The 17,634-nt window shown below is 37.7% G+C and overlaps 1 protein-coding gene across 1 annotated transcript in view; it reads right to left on the bottom strand.

The window, feature by feature from the left end:
• The window catches only part of Diaph3 (diaphanous related formin 3), a 453,079-nt gene that overhangs the window by 244,428 nt on the left and 191,017 nt on the right, over window positions 1-17,634 (bottom strand). Inside the window, exon 18 of the mRNA XM_051160890.1 lies at window positions 3,766-3,861. Coding sequence (XP_051016847.1) covers window positions 3,766-3,861 — 96 coding nt within the window. The remainder of the gene's footprint in view (window positions 1-3,765; window positions 3,862-17,634) is intronic.

The following is a 17,634-nucleotide window of genomic DNA, read 5'->3' on the forward strand; positions in this document are numbered from 1 at the left end:
AAAAAAGGTTAGATTGAATGTTAAAGGGGGGAAAAAATCAAACAATTGCTCTGATATAAAAAATTTGAGAACTCAGAAAGAAAGAAGTTAGTTTTATATTTCAGAAATTAAGAGAAGGAGACAGTCCTGAATTATCTGAAAATATCTAAAAATTTTTATCTTAAAAGCATTTTGTGAGTTTCTAAAAGGAAGGGAAAGAAATAATCCAGGAAGAAATAAAAGAAAAATATGCATAAATAATGAAAGCTTGAAATACTGGCCATGGAAAAAAGGAAAATGATTTTAAAGAAAATTACAAAACATTTAGAAATTGAAGCAACACATAGATCAGACCTATGATTAGGAAATGGTGACTGAAATATATAGGTACAGGCATACAAAATGCTTTACCAATAAGACAAATGGCAAACTACTATCTTTTTTTAATTTTTTTTTAAATTAATTTATTCTTCTTACATCTCAATGGTTATCTCATCCCTTGTATCCTCCCATTCCTCCCTCCCTCCCATTTTCCCCTTATTCTCCTCCCCTGTGTCTGTGGCTGAGGGGGACCTCCTCTGTCTGTATGTGCTCATAGGGTATCAAGTCTCTTCTTGGTGACCTGTTATCCTTCCTCTGAGTGCCACCAGGCCTCCCCCTCCAGGGGACGTGGTCAAAAATGGGGCACCAGAGTTTGTATGAAAGTCAGACCTCACTCTCCACTTAATGGTGGAGAATGTCCTGTCCTTCGGCTAGGTCTGGGGTAGGGGTTCGATGTTTAGTGCCTATATTTTCCTTGACTGCTGCCATAGGCAAACTACTATTTTTAAACTTTGGTGAGTGTCGCTATCTAAAAGGCCCAATAGGAATATCAAATATAAACCACAAATACAATTAACATATCTGAAAAGAAAATACTACAAGTACAAGACCTGGTGCTTATGAAGTTGTAAAACAGTAACCTTTAGAAATGATTGGGGAAGAGTAAGATGCCAGGGACTCCTACATCAAATGCGCTTTATCACACAGTCATGCAGACTTGATCACAACTCCCAGCAGGGACTCTGGGTTGCCAAGTGCCCTAGCAAACGCCCACAGGACTTTGGCTATGAAATTACCTGGGAACTACATTTAGTAGAATGGGTGTCCCAGTGTTTCCCAAGCACAGAATGAATTAATCCCAATAGTCAATGAATGAAATCCTACATTGCCCTAATGTAGTTCGATTTTATTTATGTAAACTTTAGTACTAGGTGATACCACACTTAATGTTTTAGAGCAGGTCACAACAACAAAATGAAAGCTAGTACTTTATTCAATACTCAAGATGAGGAGGTTGCTTTGCATAGTGAGAGAGAGAAAATTGGAGATAGTTATAAGTGAGCTTCTGAAGGAGCACCAGTGTTTTCTTTAGCCATAGTTCTCAGTCCTTTAATATTATCATATATTTTATAAGCCCCTTCTAAGTACAATTAATATACATCACAACAAGACAGCTAGCATAACCTTAAATGAAGAGTAGGAAAGAAAAATGTTTTGACCTTGGTTCCACTTCAAGTGTTTCCTTGAAAAATAGTGGTCACTGTCCAGACCATACTCAACTTGGGCTTCAATACCTCAAGACTGTTTTTAAACAGAAAACAACTCTAGCCACAGCTATCCTTTTAGTGCAATTAGAGGCTGCTAAAGCACTGTGGTGTTTAACTCAGAACCCTTGGGTATAATCTGAAAGAGTAATAATAATAGCATAATGGATTATATCCAAATATGTTGTGGTGTAGATTCTGGATCTTTTGGGTGAATGCTTTTATAAAACATGTTTCTCAATTAAATGACTTAGAATAAATACCCTGTACCTAGAGCAATCAATAGGAACAGGATCCTTCTCTATGGCAATAATGTAACTTTGTAAGCTACAAGCAGGAATGCACATGTATTTTGGATATGTTATGCACATGCCATATATATTGATTATTGTAAGAATAAAACGTGTAATTCAAGGTTTGAACTGATAATCCACCAAGGTCCCTCCCTATAATGTCAATCCTGTTAGGTATCTGCTGGATTGTAATAAAAGTAAAATAACAATTATGTAAGTTTCACAGACAGACAATCAGTAATGATTACTACAGGCTGTTGACTACCTCTGAGTACATGACATTTTATACATGCTCTGTAATTTACAACAAATAAACAATTCTGTCCAAAAACTCCATTATCCAACTTTGGAAAGAACACTTAAGACTAAATTATCACAGCTGATCAATTCAGAAAGTACCGCATTCAAGAATTCCTTAGAGAACCGTAAGAAAGGTTGTTTTAAGTCAAGACTAACAATTTAAATGCAGGATTTGAAGGTTTTCAAAACATAATTACCTTTCAGAGATAACAGTATAACTTGGACAAACATCCAATTAGTTAATTCAGTATCTCAATTTGAGACAATATTTCTTCACTGAGGAAATGCCCATATATGCAAGTCATATTTAAAAGCCAAAATTTCAGTAATGTAATATGCATGCACAAAAATATCATTTCCAACTGAGGGAAAAAGAGAGAAAAAAAAACAACAACAAAAACAAAAACCAAACATCCCACACCAGAGGAAGTGGCCTATATAATCTAATCATCTTATTACAAGGATGGATAACTCTGAAAGAGACCAAACCACCAATTAAATGCTTCCATCTAGAAGTGAAATAATCTCCATTACATATTCACAGGTTCCTGCATGTCAGAAGACAATACCGATATAAAGCAGGCAAAGCTATGCAATCAATTTACACTTAGAAAAGCAGACTGGATATCGGCCAGGAGCGCGATGTCATCATAGTAGGCGTGAAGATCTAATCTTAGCCTATAGAGTAGAAAGGGTTACTGGCTGCCGTAGTGAGTATGGAGTGTCATTTCTGAAACATTCAGAGAAGGGCTTTCAAGGCCACCTTCTCATATGACACTCCTTAACCAATGGCATGGAGCAGGGTTCTCTGCTTGGAGAACTGTTTGGTTCCAACACGTCCTAAAAGCTCACTTGTGGCATGTAACAACTGAGAAGCGCACTAATAGCCATGTTAACACTCTTCAGCTCTCTAGACTCTTCACATTATATCCCTCTTGCATCTCCAGAAAGTATCATACCCAGGTCAGATTATCTCAGCTGCAAGCAGCACTCTCTTAGATGCATTTAAAATGCAGTAAGAAATGAATTAGGAACAAAATTATTTCCTTCTCTCATAATAATTCAGCCAGGAAGACAATTGAGCACTAGGTATTTAGCTCCTGTAACAGTAATTAAATCTAAAATATTTCCATCGGTGCTTCTGAGGAGAAGGCTTTGAGTTGCTCAGGTGGGATAATGGAATTCATTTTACTCCTCATCCTTAGTTCCATTTAATATTCTAACTGCTGTCCTGCATGATCAACTGTCACAAATAATAGATATTCAGAAGAGCAAAAGAATAGATAGATTCCAGACTCCTTTACCAAAGTGTGATGTCATCACCTGAATTTCTTCCCTTTAATATGTGAAAAAGGAACTTTAAAGAGCAGGTCCTTCGGTATTTGTGGGAGACAGAATTTCATCTTAAATCATTTTCTTATTTTCTAGTACACATTAATCTTTTCAAGAACTTAATCTTGTAATTTGCATGAAAGAGAGTTATATCTGAATTTGGTATTCAAGCCAAGAAAATAAAATAATGGAAAACAAGACACAAAATTAGCAGATTTCAACAACAATCCACAGGGCCTTTATACTTTAAGGCGATATTCATATGTGATACTTACATAGGTTCTGAGCAACTTTAGGATCTAGAAATTTAAGTTCCTTAATTCTCTTCTTAATAACTTTCTTTTCTTCAAAATCATTTATATTCCTTTTCTCTATAAGACAAAAGAGAGATTTATATTAGAATTAGTATGACCTTCAAGGGCAAAATAGCAGGAAATGAACTTTTTCCATCAAAGATGTTAACAGGTATGTACTCTAAATTACACAGTAATAAAAATAAAATATTATCATTGACCACCTATGACTTACACTGCTTCAGGGAGGCACTGGTGGCTCTTAGGCTTGAAAAACTACTAAGAGCAGTTATCTATGACTGAGACGGATAGCGCTGGTAAAGCAGTTATACTGTGGAGAGTGACACTATGGGGTATGAAGGCATACATAGTAAGAGCATTTCAGTGGGATGAGAACACAGATAACAGCAGTTTATAAACTTAATTTACATAGGGCTAAGAAGTGATCTCAAGAATACTAAACAAAAATACACATATCTACTTTATGTTTCATTTAGCATGTCTATTTAAAAGTACTTCACTTTTCAGTAACTATTCACTTAATACAATATTCTACATAAACAACATGTGTTTCTGTTGTGAATTTTATTCATCCTAAGGGAATGCATAAACACAGCACTGATATTATCATACGTTTAGTTTCAATCTTTTGTTGTAATAAGGATGGTTTTACTCATCTTCCCTGCTCTATAGCCAAAGGATGAGAGATGCACTGAAAGATGGAATGAGAAGGATCCATTTCCCACAGAAAACAACAGAGGTAAAACATACAAGGTGGGAAGAGTTGACGGTAATGCGATACACATAAGTCTACTTAGCCAGAGAGATGGCATATAGACACCAAAAAGTTTTCTATTTTCTTAACTTAAAAGGAGGGAGATAGCTGGCTACTTCTAATCAGTGGGAAATGATTTAGTTAAGTGACATAGAGAAAACAGCAGGTAGTTGGTATGCTTCAAGTCCCCACTGCGATAAGAGGAAGGCAACTGTTTTCATAGGTGATGCACTGGGACTCTCTGGTCAGAAGGGAAAGAGGAAGTCCCTAAGTCCTGGTACTGCTTGTGCAGATTGCTAAAGAGTCAAAGGCCCCTTTCACATCTTTCTCTGGCTCCCTGACTCTCCATGTAAGCCTTCCCATTCTCACAGATTTCACAAAATGTCCTTTATAGAGCCAGGCAGAGGCTGGTGACATTCTCCGGACTAAAAATTCTGCGCTACATGAGCTTCTATTCTGTGTAAGTCGCACAGCTTCCATTATTTTGTTATAGAAATGAGAAACAAACTAATACAACAATAAAAATGATTCACTACAGAAGAATATTAATAAAGTAGAGCAATCCTTGAGTAGGAATAAAGTTGTTACACAAAATACAATTCCCATTACCATGTTAGTACCATCTCTGTCAAAAACTAGCAAGCCAGGTCCCTGAAGCAGAGTGCTTGCAATGGTGACACCTTTTGCATCTCAGCCCTATCATGTGCGGGCCCTGTTCCTACAGATAAGGACCACCACCCTCTAAGAGTGAGAAGAGTGACATGAGTTGATAACTGCTTTCAGATAACCCTCAAGGTGGCACACAGACATGAGAGTTCAGAGTGCAGTACAATGTAGCCCCCAGCACTGAAGCAAGCACACAGGGGACTACACATCCTGCGGGGAGCCCTGCATCTCTAGCCACACAAGCTCACCTTCACTGAAAGACTGGATGTTTTTCCTGGATAACATCCATCTTTTAGACATACAAGGTCAGATTATTGGGATCATCTACACTTGTGAGCTGGCCACTCTGTCATTAGAAGTCTGTGTGTAATCTCACTTCCTAGACATGCAAAGTAACACTCCATTTTTTTCCATGAGGCGATTAAGACTGTTCAAAAGAGTCCCTGATCGGTAACACAGCATACACTGCATTTTATAAGGGTTTTATGTCAGAATTAAGTCAAAGATGGCAAAACTTTCTTTGTCACCAAAGCCATGAACTGAGAAAGTCCTTTAAAATTAAATCTTTACTTTATTCCTTTTCTATGGTCAAAGTTTCAAAAATAGGAGCAAAATTATATGAAGAATCTCCTTTCAAAATCTTTTCTTTCACACTAAATTTTCCATTAAAAATTATTGTTCCATGGTACAAGATTATACATCTTATTCCGGCCCATTCTCCATTATGTTCTAATCAGATTGATTTAAAAGGTGACCTTTGAGGAATTAGGTTTGCTATAAATTTTATCATAGAATTCATATAAATTTTTATCATACATTATTTCACTATTAAAAAACTAGAATATGCAGGTCAAAATGTGTTGGTAGTTAGGAAAAGCAGAATAACATAAAAAGACAGTTTTCTCTTTTCACAATGGAATATTGTACATAAGTATGTGCCATACGAAATAGAATAATTTATTTTTATTGACTTTTGGATTAAATGTATACCATGCTGTTTTAAAACAAAGCATTGAAAATTTATCTAGCACTCATTTAACTGGAATCTTATAAATTTGTGCATAATAAGCTTACAATCAGTTGCCATTTTAATCACATAACTTCTGAACACAAGCAGCTGAATTAAAAGCAAGTTCTATCATACCAAGAGATGACAGTAAACTCAGCTCAATGACAGAAAAAAGTAACAATAAATCATACATTTAGGATATGAGGCAAGTGCAGTATTAACAGTATCCAAAGGAAAGTGACAGGTAGTGGGAATGAGGTTCCTATGAAAGTCTTGAAGGACTGCTAATGTCTGTCTTCCTATTATTGATATTCTAAGCGGCTAATAAAGAAGGCCAAAACGTCAGGGATTTCAAAAGTACAATAGTCAAAGTATATGAAATGTCATCTGTTCATCCTATAAAAATGGAAACCTGACTGCGGAGATTATTTACAGGTGGTCAAAAAGAGTTGTGCTGTGACCAGATCTGAGATCAGGCCAGTGCACCACCCAACTGGCCTAGTGAGGCTTGAAAGAGAAATCTGTATTTCCCTAGTGTTCTGCAGCCAGCACACTAGAGAAAGAAAGCTCCCATTCGACTTGATGCAATACCCCTTGCTCCACATGTTCACAGGGAGATTGCTGAGGAAGGTGAGGGGGCTTGAGGGAAGAAAGAGGAATACACAATGTTCAGAATACAATTACATGAATTCAGAGCTTTGGAAAAAATTACATTTCAGGATGGAAAGTCACTTCACCCATCATAATCTCCCCAGTGAACGATAACTAGCTATGGTTCAGTCTCTGATGTTTGGTGCAGATGAAATGATTGACAGTTTTAAGGATTCGGATGTAAGAACAAAACAAACAGCTGAGAAAGGGGCCTCACGCTATTGGCTGTTGTAATATAACAACATGGTTTTATGTGAGACTTAGAAAACCCAGGTATAAAATATAAAACTCACAGAGGAAGGTGAAAAGACTTGTAATGAGAAACAAATGTACACACACACACACACACACACACACACACACACACACACACACACACACACCACAAGTTTGGTTTACAATACAACCTTGGAAAACTAAGAAAATAGTTTGGTACTAAAAACCCTAATTGCATAAGTTGCTTTAGTTATATCTGATCTGTCAAACCTAATTTTAGTATTTCTAGGCACATAAACAAAATGGTATGAAACTATACAGAAAACATTCAGAGAGGAATACATAAGCTATATCTTTGTTCAAATATTAATATGTGCCTGCCATAACCAATCAGAATTTTTCTGGCAAAAGAAGTTTTTGACAATTCTAAGCTATAAGCTATACAATATTTAGAAGGAGTGGTTAAAGCACTAAATGGAATTTTATGCAAAAGATTATTTTATCTATGGCAATCAAAGGTACAGCAAATATATGCATATTTCTCAGTATATAACATTCTTCTTCAGTAGTCAATGACAAAAACAAATAGCCTTGAAGGGCTTTACAGATCTTGCAAAGATAGGGAGAAGGAATTCATGACTGAAAGCTCTGCAGCTATCTATAGTGTTTTTAATTACTATCTTTTATTTTATTGATAATATTCATATTACATCTCAATTGTTATCCCATCCTTTGTATCCTCCCATTCCTCCATCCCTCCCACTTTCACCCTATTCCCCTCCGCTATGACTGTGACTGAGGGCGGGCCTCCTCCCCCTTTATATGCTCATAGGGTATCAAGTCTCTTCTTGCTAGCCTGCTATCCTTCCTCTGAGTGCCACCGGGCCTCCCCATCAAGAGGACATGGTCAAATATGGGACTCCAGAGTTCATGTGAAAGTCAGTCCCCACTTTCCATTTAACTGTGGAGAATGTCTTGTCCATTGGCTAGATCTGGGAGAGATTTGATGCTCACTGCACATATTGTCCTTGGCTGGTGCCATAGCTTGAGCAGAACCCCAGGGCCCAGATCCGCCCATCAGTATTCTTCTTGTAGGTTTCTAGGACCCTCTGGATCCTTCTATTTCCCCATTCTCTCATGCTTCTCTCAACTAAAGTCCCAATAGGATGTCCTCACCTCTATCCCGCTTTCTTGGTAAGTGAAGACTTTCATGGGACATACCCCTTGGGCTAGTGTCCAGTTATAAGTGAGTATATACCATTTCAGTCTTTCTGCATCTGGATTAACTCACTCATTTCTAGTTCAATCCATTTGTCCACAAATTTTGAAAATTCCTTTTTTTTTTAAATAGCTGAGTAGTATTCCATAGTGTATATGTACCACAGTTTCTTTATCCATTCTTCTACTGAGGGACACTTAGGCTGTGTCCATGTTCTGGCTATTATGAATAAGGCTGCTATGAACATGGTTGAGCATATGTCCTTGTTGTGTGCTGGAGCATCTTCTGGGTATAGTGGAATACAGTGCTTTTTAAAACCATTGTTAACATGTTTATAGAATACTATGAAAGCTATGAGAACCACCTTGATATAAACAATGTTACCAATATCTCATTCTCCCTCTTTCCTCCTCTCCTCCTCACCCCCCACCACCCCTACCTTTCACAATGTTGTTGCTATTTTGGCTAGGATTTGTATCACTTGATTCTTGAATAAGATCTCACTATGTAGGAATGGCCTCCATGGTACTTGTTATGTTAAATACTTGAGCCTTAAACTCCTGGCAATCCTCCTGACTCACCATCCAGAGTACTGAGATTAGAGGTTTATTTCCCCTATTTGTTCATCCTGTGTGAAATACACCAATGAAATATTTTTAACTGCTGTCAAAACTCAACCATAGAAATGATCAACTCTATTCATCTGAAAATTATTTCACATACAACTTAAAAGGAAACAATAAATGGAGATGCCTGTTTGAATAAACAGGCTCCAATAATCACGGAATTTAGTGGGGGGGGGAGGACACAAAGTTTCTCCTGAATTTACACATTAAATAACTTATAAATTAAAGCTGTTGTAAGGGAGGAAGAGCAAGCTGATGTTAAACTGTTCTGGGTGAGGTGAGGTGCAGATAAGGACTTGCTTTCTACAGAGGTCAATTTTGATCATATAGATGTAAAGTCTGAGAGAAAATAGTATTAGAGTTAAGAACCCCACTTGGAAATAAATTATATCCACCTGTCACATGATCTTTCTTCGTTCACTATGATGACTCAAAAAAAATGCCCCTGCATCATTTTCTCTACCCTAAAGAACAAGTCTGCCACCTGCTCTGTATAAGCCTACTGGAACACGGGTGTTTCCACATCATGGAATAATATATGTATTTTTATCATGAAGAACAGCTGTCTTGACAGCACAACCTTCTCATGTATATTCTCAGATAAAACTAGAAAGCAGAAATGTGCCTGTGGAGAAGAAGCTGCAAAGCGGCCTCTGAACAATAACACATGACATGCTAAAGCTCACACCAGAGAATGCACAAGTAAAAAAAAAAGAACCCATTATACAAAGGATGAGAACTCGGTGTACATTCCTAATTACAAAGGAGGATTAAGTCCACTGAGGATGTGGGCAACTCAGAACAGATGTATGTATGCTGCAGAACACAAAGACCTAACAAGCCCAAGTATCTGTACACACAGTGCTGAGCGACTTGAGACTAGAAAGGGTAGCCATGAACTATAGCAAAAGCACTACCAAAAAGCCAATGCCACAGTGAGTGCACCATGCCTGGTATATCACTGTGTGGGGAAAGCAAAACCACTTCATGAAAATGGTCAGATTATCGAAAGCCTGAGAGAAAAATTAAAAAGTATTACTGTAAAATGCTAACAAAATGAATTTCACTGACATGGTCAGACTTAAGAAACAAATCTTGTACAAATCTTGTAATTACTTAACTTATAGCCAATGACAGCAAGCTTGCATGATTATGTTTTGTTGTAGTTGAACAACTGGGTCATGTGTGTGTGTGTGTGTGTGTGTGTGTGTGTGTGTGTGTGTGTGTATGGGAAAGCTGACCCAGAGTATGGACTAAGAACCCAGACTTCACATTAACATTTGTTTTTGCACCAAAACAACAATACTTTATTAAGTTGCCCCTGCCACAGTCAGCACATGCTTCTCTTTGTCTGTGGCCTTCACACTGGGCTGGGAAAGGGTTATCAGTATCAGTGCTGACGAGAAAATAGATACATCTGTGAAGAAAGAAAGGCAGATCAAACATGTGCATTACCACAGAACCTCTGTTCCTTGGCCTCCTAAGTCACTATCCTGGCCTCTTGTTCTGGGTTCTTCTCTCTGCTAGTTGAGTTGGCAGTTCAAGCCACACAGCCACTTCCACAGTAAGATTCTTCATTCTGCTGTGAAGCTTCCAGACAACATTTCAGCTCATCCCAGCTACCAGTTCTCCTAGCTAACTGGAGTTCTATTGTTTGTCTGTTTCCTTGATACAAGCAAATACTTTTGTTTCCTATCCTTACAGCCACCAGGTTTTGGAAACATACAACACAAACAAAGGAACAACCAACACCTATCCCCGAGAAAAACAAGAGCAAAACTGAGAACTTTTCTACTATGTACTGGTGATGTCTTATCTGCTGGGTATGTCGCATGCTGCCCAAATCTCTGCCTATGCAAAGAACGGCCTCCATAGGTTTCCATAGTTAAAAAAAACAGTCAGTGATTTGCTTTTAAAAAGAAGAGAGAATTCTAAATGACCACAAATTCTTCAAACCAGAGGAAAATCAAATCACTTAGGATGCACGTGGTCTTCTAAGGCCAGACACGCTTATGCACACAGGGCTTTTCCTGCCCTGATATGAGCATGCTGTTAAAAAAAAAAAAGTAATGATAATACTTCTCTTGGCCCTGCCCCCACCCCATCAGTGAAATTTCTTCTGTAAATTGTATGAAGAATGTCCAGGCAACTGATATTCTAGAGAACTAAGTCACATCTTTGTTTTCTGCAGTGCCCAGCTCTAGCCTTCTAAGACATATAGCAAATGTACATTCGTTAACTGCGATTTCTAGGAAAGAGGGACTTTATTTCCCTTTCCACACTGTACATTCCTCTCTACTTCAGATAGAATGGAACACTACTCTCATCTTTTACCTCTTGCCATTCTGAAGGCAAGGGGTATTAAGAAATGCCAGCATCTTCCCTCAGCTCTATATATGCCACTGACACTTGGAAAAAAGTAAAGAGCCAAATTCTGGAAAGGAAGCAGAGGTGCCTCAGCCAGGAGCAAGAGCCAGGGGAACTCTCTTGCAATGTCCCCCAAACAGCCAAGTTAACACCATAACAGTCCTTTGTCCCTTTTTGTTGTGGATCCACATGTAGCTCTCATTAAGTGATTTTGAGGGACTAGGAAAGATAACAAAGAGAGGAATCAGGGACCCCTGCATGACTGCTAAGTGGCAAAACCTGAGGAAAAGACTCCTAAGATAAACAATATCCTAATCCTTCCCAGTGTCCGTATTTAAAATTATATTTTTCTTCTAAAATCCTACATTCCCCGTGTCTTTTAGACTGTTTCCCATGAGAAAAGCTTATGTTATCATAACCATCAAATCTGCTATTAAAATAAAATGTAGAAATGTATTCCTCCACATATAAACATGTACATGCACAAACATGCATTCCTACACAGCATATAAGCATGCACATGCACATACATTAACATGTACAATACACATGTACATGCATATACAAAAATATATACACACATACGACACACGTGTGTACAAGCATAAAAGCATAGATAGATAGACACACAGATAAGTTAGATACAGATCCTGATATATAGATATATCCAAAAACATACACAACAACACACACAAAAGAAAAAAAAAAGCAAGTAACTAATGCAGTTTTTAGTCAAAGGCTAATGTATGAAGCTTCTCATTAATGGGATTTCAGCAACTTAAATCTTATGAGATAAAGAATAAAACTCCCCTTAAACTCAATTGCTTCACAGTTATGTTGAGCAATCTGACCCGTGAACATCTATATTATACAGAGAATCTTTACAGCAACAGAAACAGTCCTTCCTATAAAGTCCCTTCTTAACTAATTAAAAACTATCTCAAATTCAAATGCTTCATGAAATTATCATAGTAAATGTTAATGTTCAAAACAGGAAATTAAAACACTGCCCAGACCAATATATCCAGTGCTAACCTGGAAGGAAGTCTATCTTAAGAAATATAACTGAGAACTGGAAAGAAGCCACTCCAAGCCCTTCTATCTAGAATAAACAAGAAACATCCACATTTTGATTTGAGATCACCTCACTGTGTAACTTTCCATTTTCCAAAGACCACCAAGAACCCATTGTTACAAGGACACCAGAACTGTTAGAGATCTCAATGTGGGGATACCCCAGGGCCTCCCTGGTCAATACAGAGAAGCTCTTATGCCAGTCCATTCATTTCTTCAATACACTCATGGATTCACAGGCAAAATCACAAGTCAATGACTTGCACTTACTATAGATGAACAGAACAAAGGAAGGCACAAGACTTGTCTTAAAGTTCAAAGGCACTGGGGCAATAAGAGATAAAACTATACAATAACACTATCACTTATGTCAAAGGAGAAGTACTGCAGAGGTCAGGCATCTTTTGATATTTATCTTATCAGAAGCCCACTAAAAGAGTATATGAAAAGGTTATTTTGCCTGAATTCTTTGAGGCCAATCAAGAAAAAAGATCAATGGGGCATTTTGGAAGATCAAAGAAGCAAAAAATAACATCTCACAGATGAATCAGAAAGTCATCACGCTAAAAGTGCCATTACCTGTCATTCTTAAAAGATAAATGGGAACAGATTTAGAAGGCATCTCTTTCTGGATCCTCTATGGAAGTTACCTTCTAAATATAAACACATGCTTTATACATGTATAAACATACAAAGAAGCAAAGTCCAGTTCTAAAAGATCTTAATTGAATACAGAAGAAAAGGTGAATTAAATTCTTTTTTAATTTTTGAAAAAATTTAAAAAGAAAAAAGGAAGAGCTCTGAGCATTTGCAGTACTATTTGGCACATGAGCATAGAAAAGCAGAAAGGTCTGTTTTAAACTTGTAATTACACTTGAACTCTGGTGCTTTTGTGGCAAAAAGACAACCCAGTCCTAACAGCAAGCTGAGCTGCAAGAACCCAGGTTTCAGAAAGTAGCTCACAGGCTTATTTTTTGTTTGTTTGCTTAATATAAAAAAAGATATAAGGCAATAAAATAACAAATGTCAGATATTAGATTATATGTGGTTTATTAAATGTGTATGGGGGAGAGAAGGAAAGCGAGAGGGGTACCCCAGAGAGAGAGACAGAGACAGAGGAAGAGAGAAAGGGGGTAAGGGGTAAGAAGAAGAGAAAGAGTAAGAGGGAGGGGGGAAGTAGGACTGCCCTTTTATGTAGTCCTGGGCAGGGCTACAACCTGGTAGCAGGTAGGTAATGGCATCACAGTTAGGCAGACTGAAGCAGAATCCTAACACTTTTACTGTGACCCATGTTTTTTGTACACGGAGACTATGGATAATTTAAGTATACTTATGAATTGCTGCATAGTTGAGTTGAAGAAAAGCTACGTTTAACACTAGTTTGTTTGAAATAGGCTTTTGTTCATGTTAATGAGAAAATAGCTGTAGTTTAATGCCTTCTTTTGAAGAGAGCAAACACGAAGACTATGGAAAGAAGAGGCTTTATATTGACTGCTCATACGTTGTTAACTTCACACAGCTGTCTATACAGCTGTTCATACCTTGTATTGAATCAGTCTGTCATATCCTCACTCTGTCCTGTTGTCCAGTTTCATTCTCCTTTAAGGAGCAGTTAGGGAATCATGACTCAGTAGGATATCAAGTATTCCCTTCAGTCTCAATGAACATGCCTACTATTAGGCTGTCCCCCTTTCTTCCTGTTCTTGAAAATCTTATGGTCATACCTCATAACACTCAAAAGTTTCGGTGAAGCTTTTCCAAGCGATCCAGGTCTGAAGTCTATCTTTTACTGCCTCTCCCATAATGTGATAAGTCTGCACTAAACATTTAAGGGACTTCAAGTTCTTTCTAGTAGGAGGCTTTGTTTGTTCCTCCTATAACTCAATTCCTGGCTAACTAATTCCTTCATCCCTTTAGTATTTAATTTCATCTCTGTGACTTCAGAAGCCTGCCAGGCGCAGCCTCTCTTAACCAGCATGGATCGTCATACCTTACTCTAGATCTGTGTAGTACAGAAGGCCATGGCCACCGCCCTGTGCCTATTTATTGTCTTCATTAGATTACACACTACATGAAAGAAGCGCTGGCTTAGGCCTATGTCCTGGGCGTTAGGGCAGTCCCGTGCAGAGCAGATGATATCCCATACTGTGGAGCTCGGCAGACTAGGCAGTCAACTGGATGGCCAGATGATTCACCATGATTGGCTCATAAACCAAGCTGAGAGCCCTGCTTGCTGAGGGCAGATAACTGCATCCTAGGCATAATACTTAGAAGCAGCTGGCCTTGAAGGAGTCTGATTTGTATATCCAATTTCAGTGAGGGACAGAAAAAAAGCTACACTAGCAGGGAAGACTTAGGCACTAATACAAAAGAGACTGCAGAGCTCTGAGAGGGAAAATGTACTTCAGCATAAAGATGCTGGGCTAAGAGATAAGGATCACCTTTGCTGCATAGAACTGTACATGAACAAAGCAATATCAAGAGGAGCAAGACATCAGAGTACTGGCCTTGGAGTCTAGTGTTAAGGCTTGTTCGGCATGCAGTCATGGGTGAGACTTCCCAGAACTTCAAGACAAAGGAAGTATATATAATTACCCCTGCTCTGATTGCTTCAGGAATCAAAGAGAACTGAGTATTGTCTATGATCATGAATTCTAACAAAATTTTTTAAAAATTAATTTAAATTTTAAAAGCAAAGCTCCCCTATGAGAAATATATTTATATGAAAAATAACACTTGAGCTCAGGCATGAGTAGGCAATGACTCACAGGAAGCTGTATCTACAGAACACATACAAATATGTTCAACAAAGAACCCAAATGCAAAATGCCAAATGGGATCTCTGCTGCTGGAGATGCTGAATCGCACGACACCTCTCACGCCTTCCATCTAATGTGAGGAAACAAGAAGTCCAAGTCCTACTCACACTGTAGGCCAAGGATTATTTAAGGAGTGTGTCTGCTGTGTTGCCTTCTGAAAACTGACACAAAGCACGATGATCTTTTCATGCTGGCCTCACAAGACAAACATCTGTACAGTACTTTACAGTTAGAAATCAAAGATTCCCCATTGGTGCACTAAATTCATAATTATCAATGATGGGAAAATAAGGACAATGGTTCTGTAACATTACTTAATGGTGAGCCTTGTACTGGCAGTTCTTCAAAGGAAAATTTATATTTGAAGCTCATCTTTAATACTTAGCATACAAAATATTGTTTCTTAGAATCCATACAAACACCTAATGAACACATACAACAAATTCCCATTAGTCTATAACTGACAAGTGCTGAAAAAGCACTTGGGCCACCATTTAAAATTTATGCAAACATACAAGATGAAACATATTGACAGTAAGTACTGATGCATGCTTATTTGTTTTTACAGATTTGTGTGAAATGTTTTATTTGATCATGAAAAATTGCAAACTTAATATTGTAAAAAAAAAAAATGTAAGCACACAGTAAATGTGTTCATGGTCTCTCTATGTATTTTCAGTGATTTCAGACTGTCAGGCATACTTTAACAATAATATGGGATACAAAATTACAGACTTTGAGAATCTGGTACAGGAAGAAAAAAATGTAAAATAAAACCAAAGCTGAAGTGTTGTGCTGCACACTGGGGTCAACCACACTGCATCTATTATTCAGCTGAAACACAGAATTTGCCTTGAGATACCATTTTAATGTTAAATCAAGAAGTGTCAATCAGCACCATTTGTTTGGAATCCCTCATCAGAACCCATTGCCTCAGCCTGAACACTCACAGGGAAGAATGCAGAGAGCTTATCTGCAACCACTTAACCTTCATCAGCCAACATTCATGCATGCTCATTAACATTTTTTTCATCCCACTTTCGAGCATGACACAGCTTATACCGGAATAATAACTTGCTGATAATTGTACAAGACAACAGCTGGACAGGCAGAGGGCAGAGGGGAACACTCTCATAGATTATGGGGTACAGTAATGCATTACAATTAGTATAAAGAGGCTCAGGCTCATGTGCAATAGTTTTCAAAAGAAGTTGAGAAAATGTCATTAGCACAAACAGCAATCTTCTCTAACTTCAAATCTGTCTGGACCAATGCCTGATTCTCTTAACACTTTCCTATTTGGAAATAACCCAAAGATAACAACTGATCATAGATACCATGTTAAAACAGAAGAAATAGTTTCAATAGTGTGTATTGAGATGTGATGTAATTAAAGGATAACAGAAAAAAAGAGACCTTCCTGTATTTCTAAATGTTCTGCATTTGTCCTCATAACCTCGCTGTTTTCTCCCCCCCCCCCACCCCCGTCTCTCTCTCTCTCTCTCTTTAGTAGAATATGGCTATTGAACAAACTTAGAAAAATAATATCTTTAAAGACATCTAGAATGCTATTAATAAAGAAACCCTAGATACAGAAGAGAGCAGAAAGACAATATCCAATCTAATGTTCCATTCATATGAACATGACAGCCACTCTACTTCTTTGGGGGTAAAATGCAATATATGGTGAAATACGTTTGATAGTGATGGGCTAACTGGCAGTGATAGCATAGTGTGAATCAAGTATTCTGCTGGGCACGCAGCACACTGCCTCTTAATAACTGTCTTTTTCAGATGAGAAAATTGAAGTTGATCTTAAAGTGACTGAAAACTCATCTCAAAGTAAAGAAAAAAGCAGAGACAAATCCCAACCAGGCAAAGTCCATGTTCTCTTCTGAGTTTCAATATTAATGTCCACTTGAGCCTACAATTTATTTACCACTATTTCATTCCAAAATATTTGCTTTAAAAAATTCTTTGAATTCATAGCATTCAACCAATTCCTACAACATGCATATCCAGGATAGAAGCCTCACACTCCTGTATCTTCAAGCTGGCTCCCCTCTAACAGCCCCTACCATCATTCCTCCCAACACTCTGTTATATTTGACAGTTTTTACTAAAACAATAAAGGCTCAAGAGGGATTTTCCTGACTACTTCCTTCTCATCTCAAAATTTTAGAAAAGCTGCCCCAATAAATTAAGCTAAGACAGTTTGTTTTATAGGTCACTACAGCACAAGTATGAATATGAAATATGAAGTAGATTGGTCATTATTTGTTTTCATTACTATTTTGATAGGGTTAAAGAGAGCTTCCTTGTCATGTCAGCTCAGGTAAGCTGGGTCATGAGTGAATATGCCATTGTGTTGTTAGTGTTGTTTCAGAAGAGCACTGAACATGGCACCCAGTTTAAAAGTTATATATTCT

Source organism: Acomys russatus, chromosome 18 (assembly GCF_903995435.1).
Source record: "Acomys russatus chromosome 18, mAcoRus1.1, whole genome shotgun sequence".
NCBI classification, from domain to species: domain Eukaryota; kingdom Metazoa; phylum Chordata; class Mammalia; order Rodentia; family Muridae; genus Acomys; species Acomys russatus.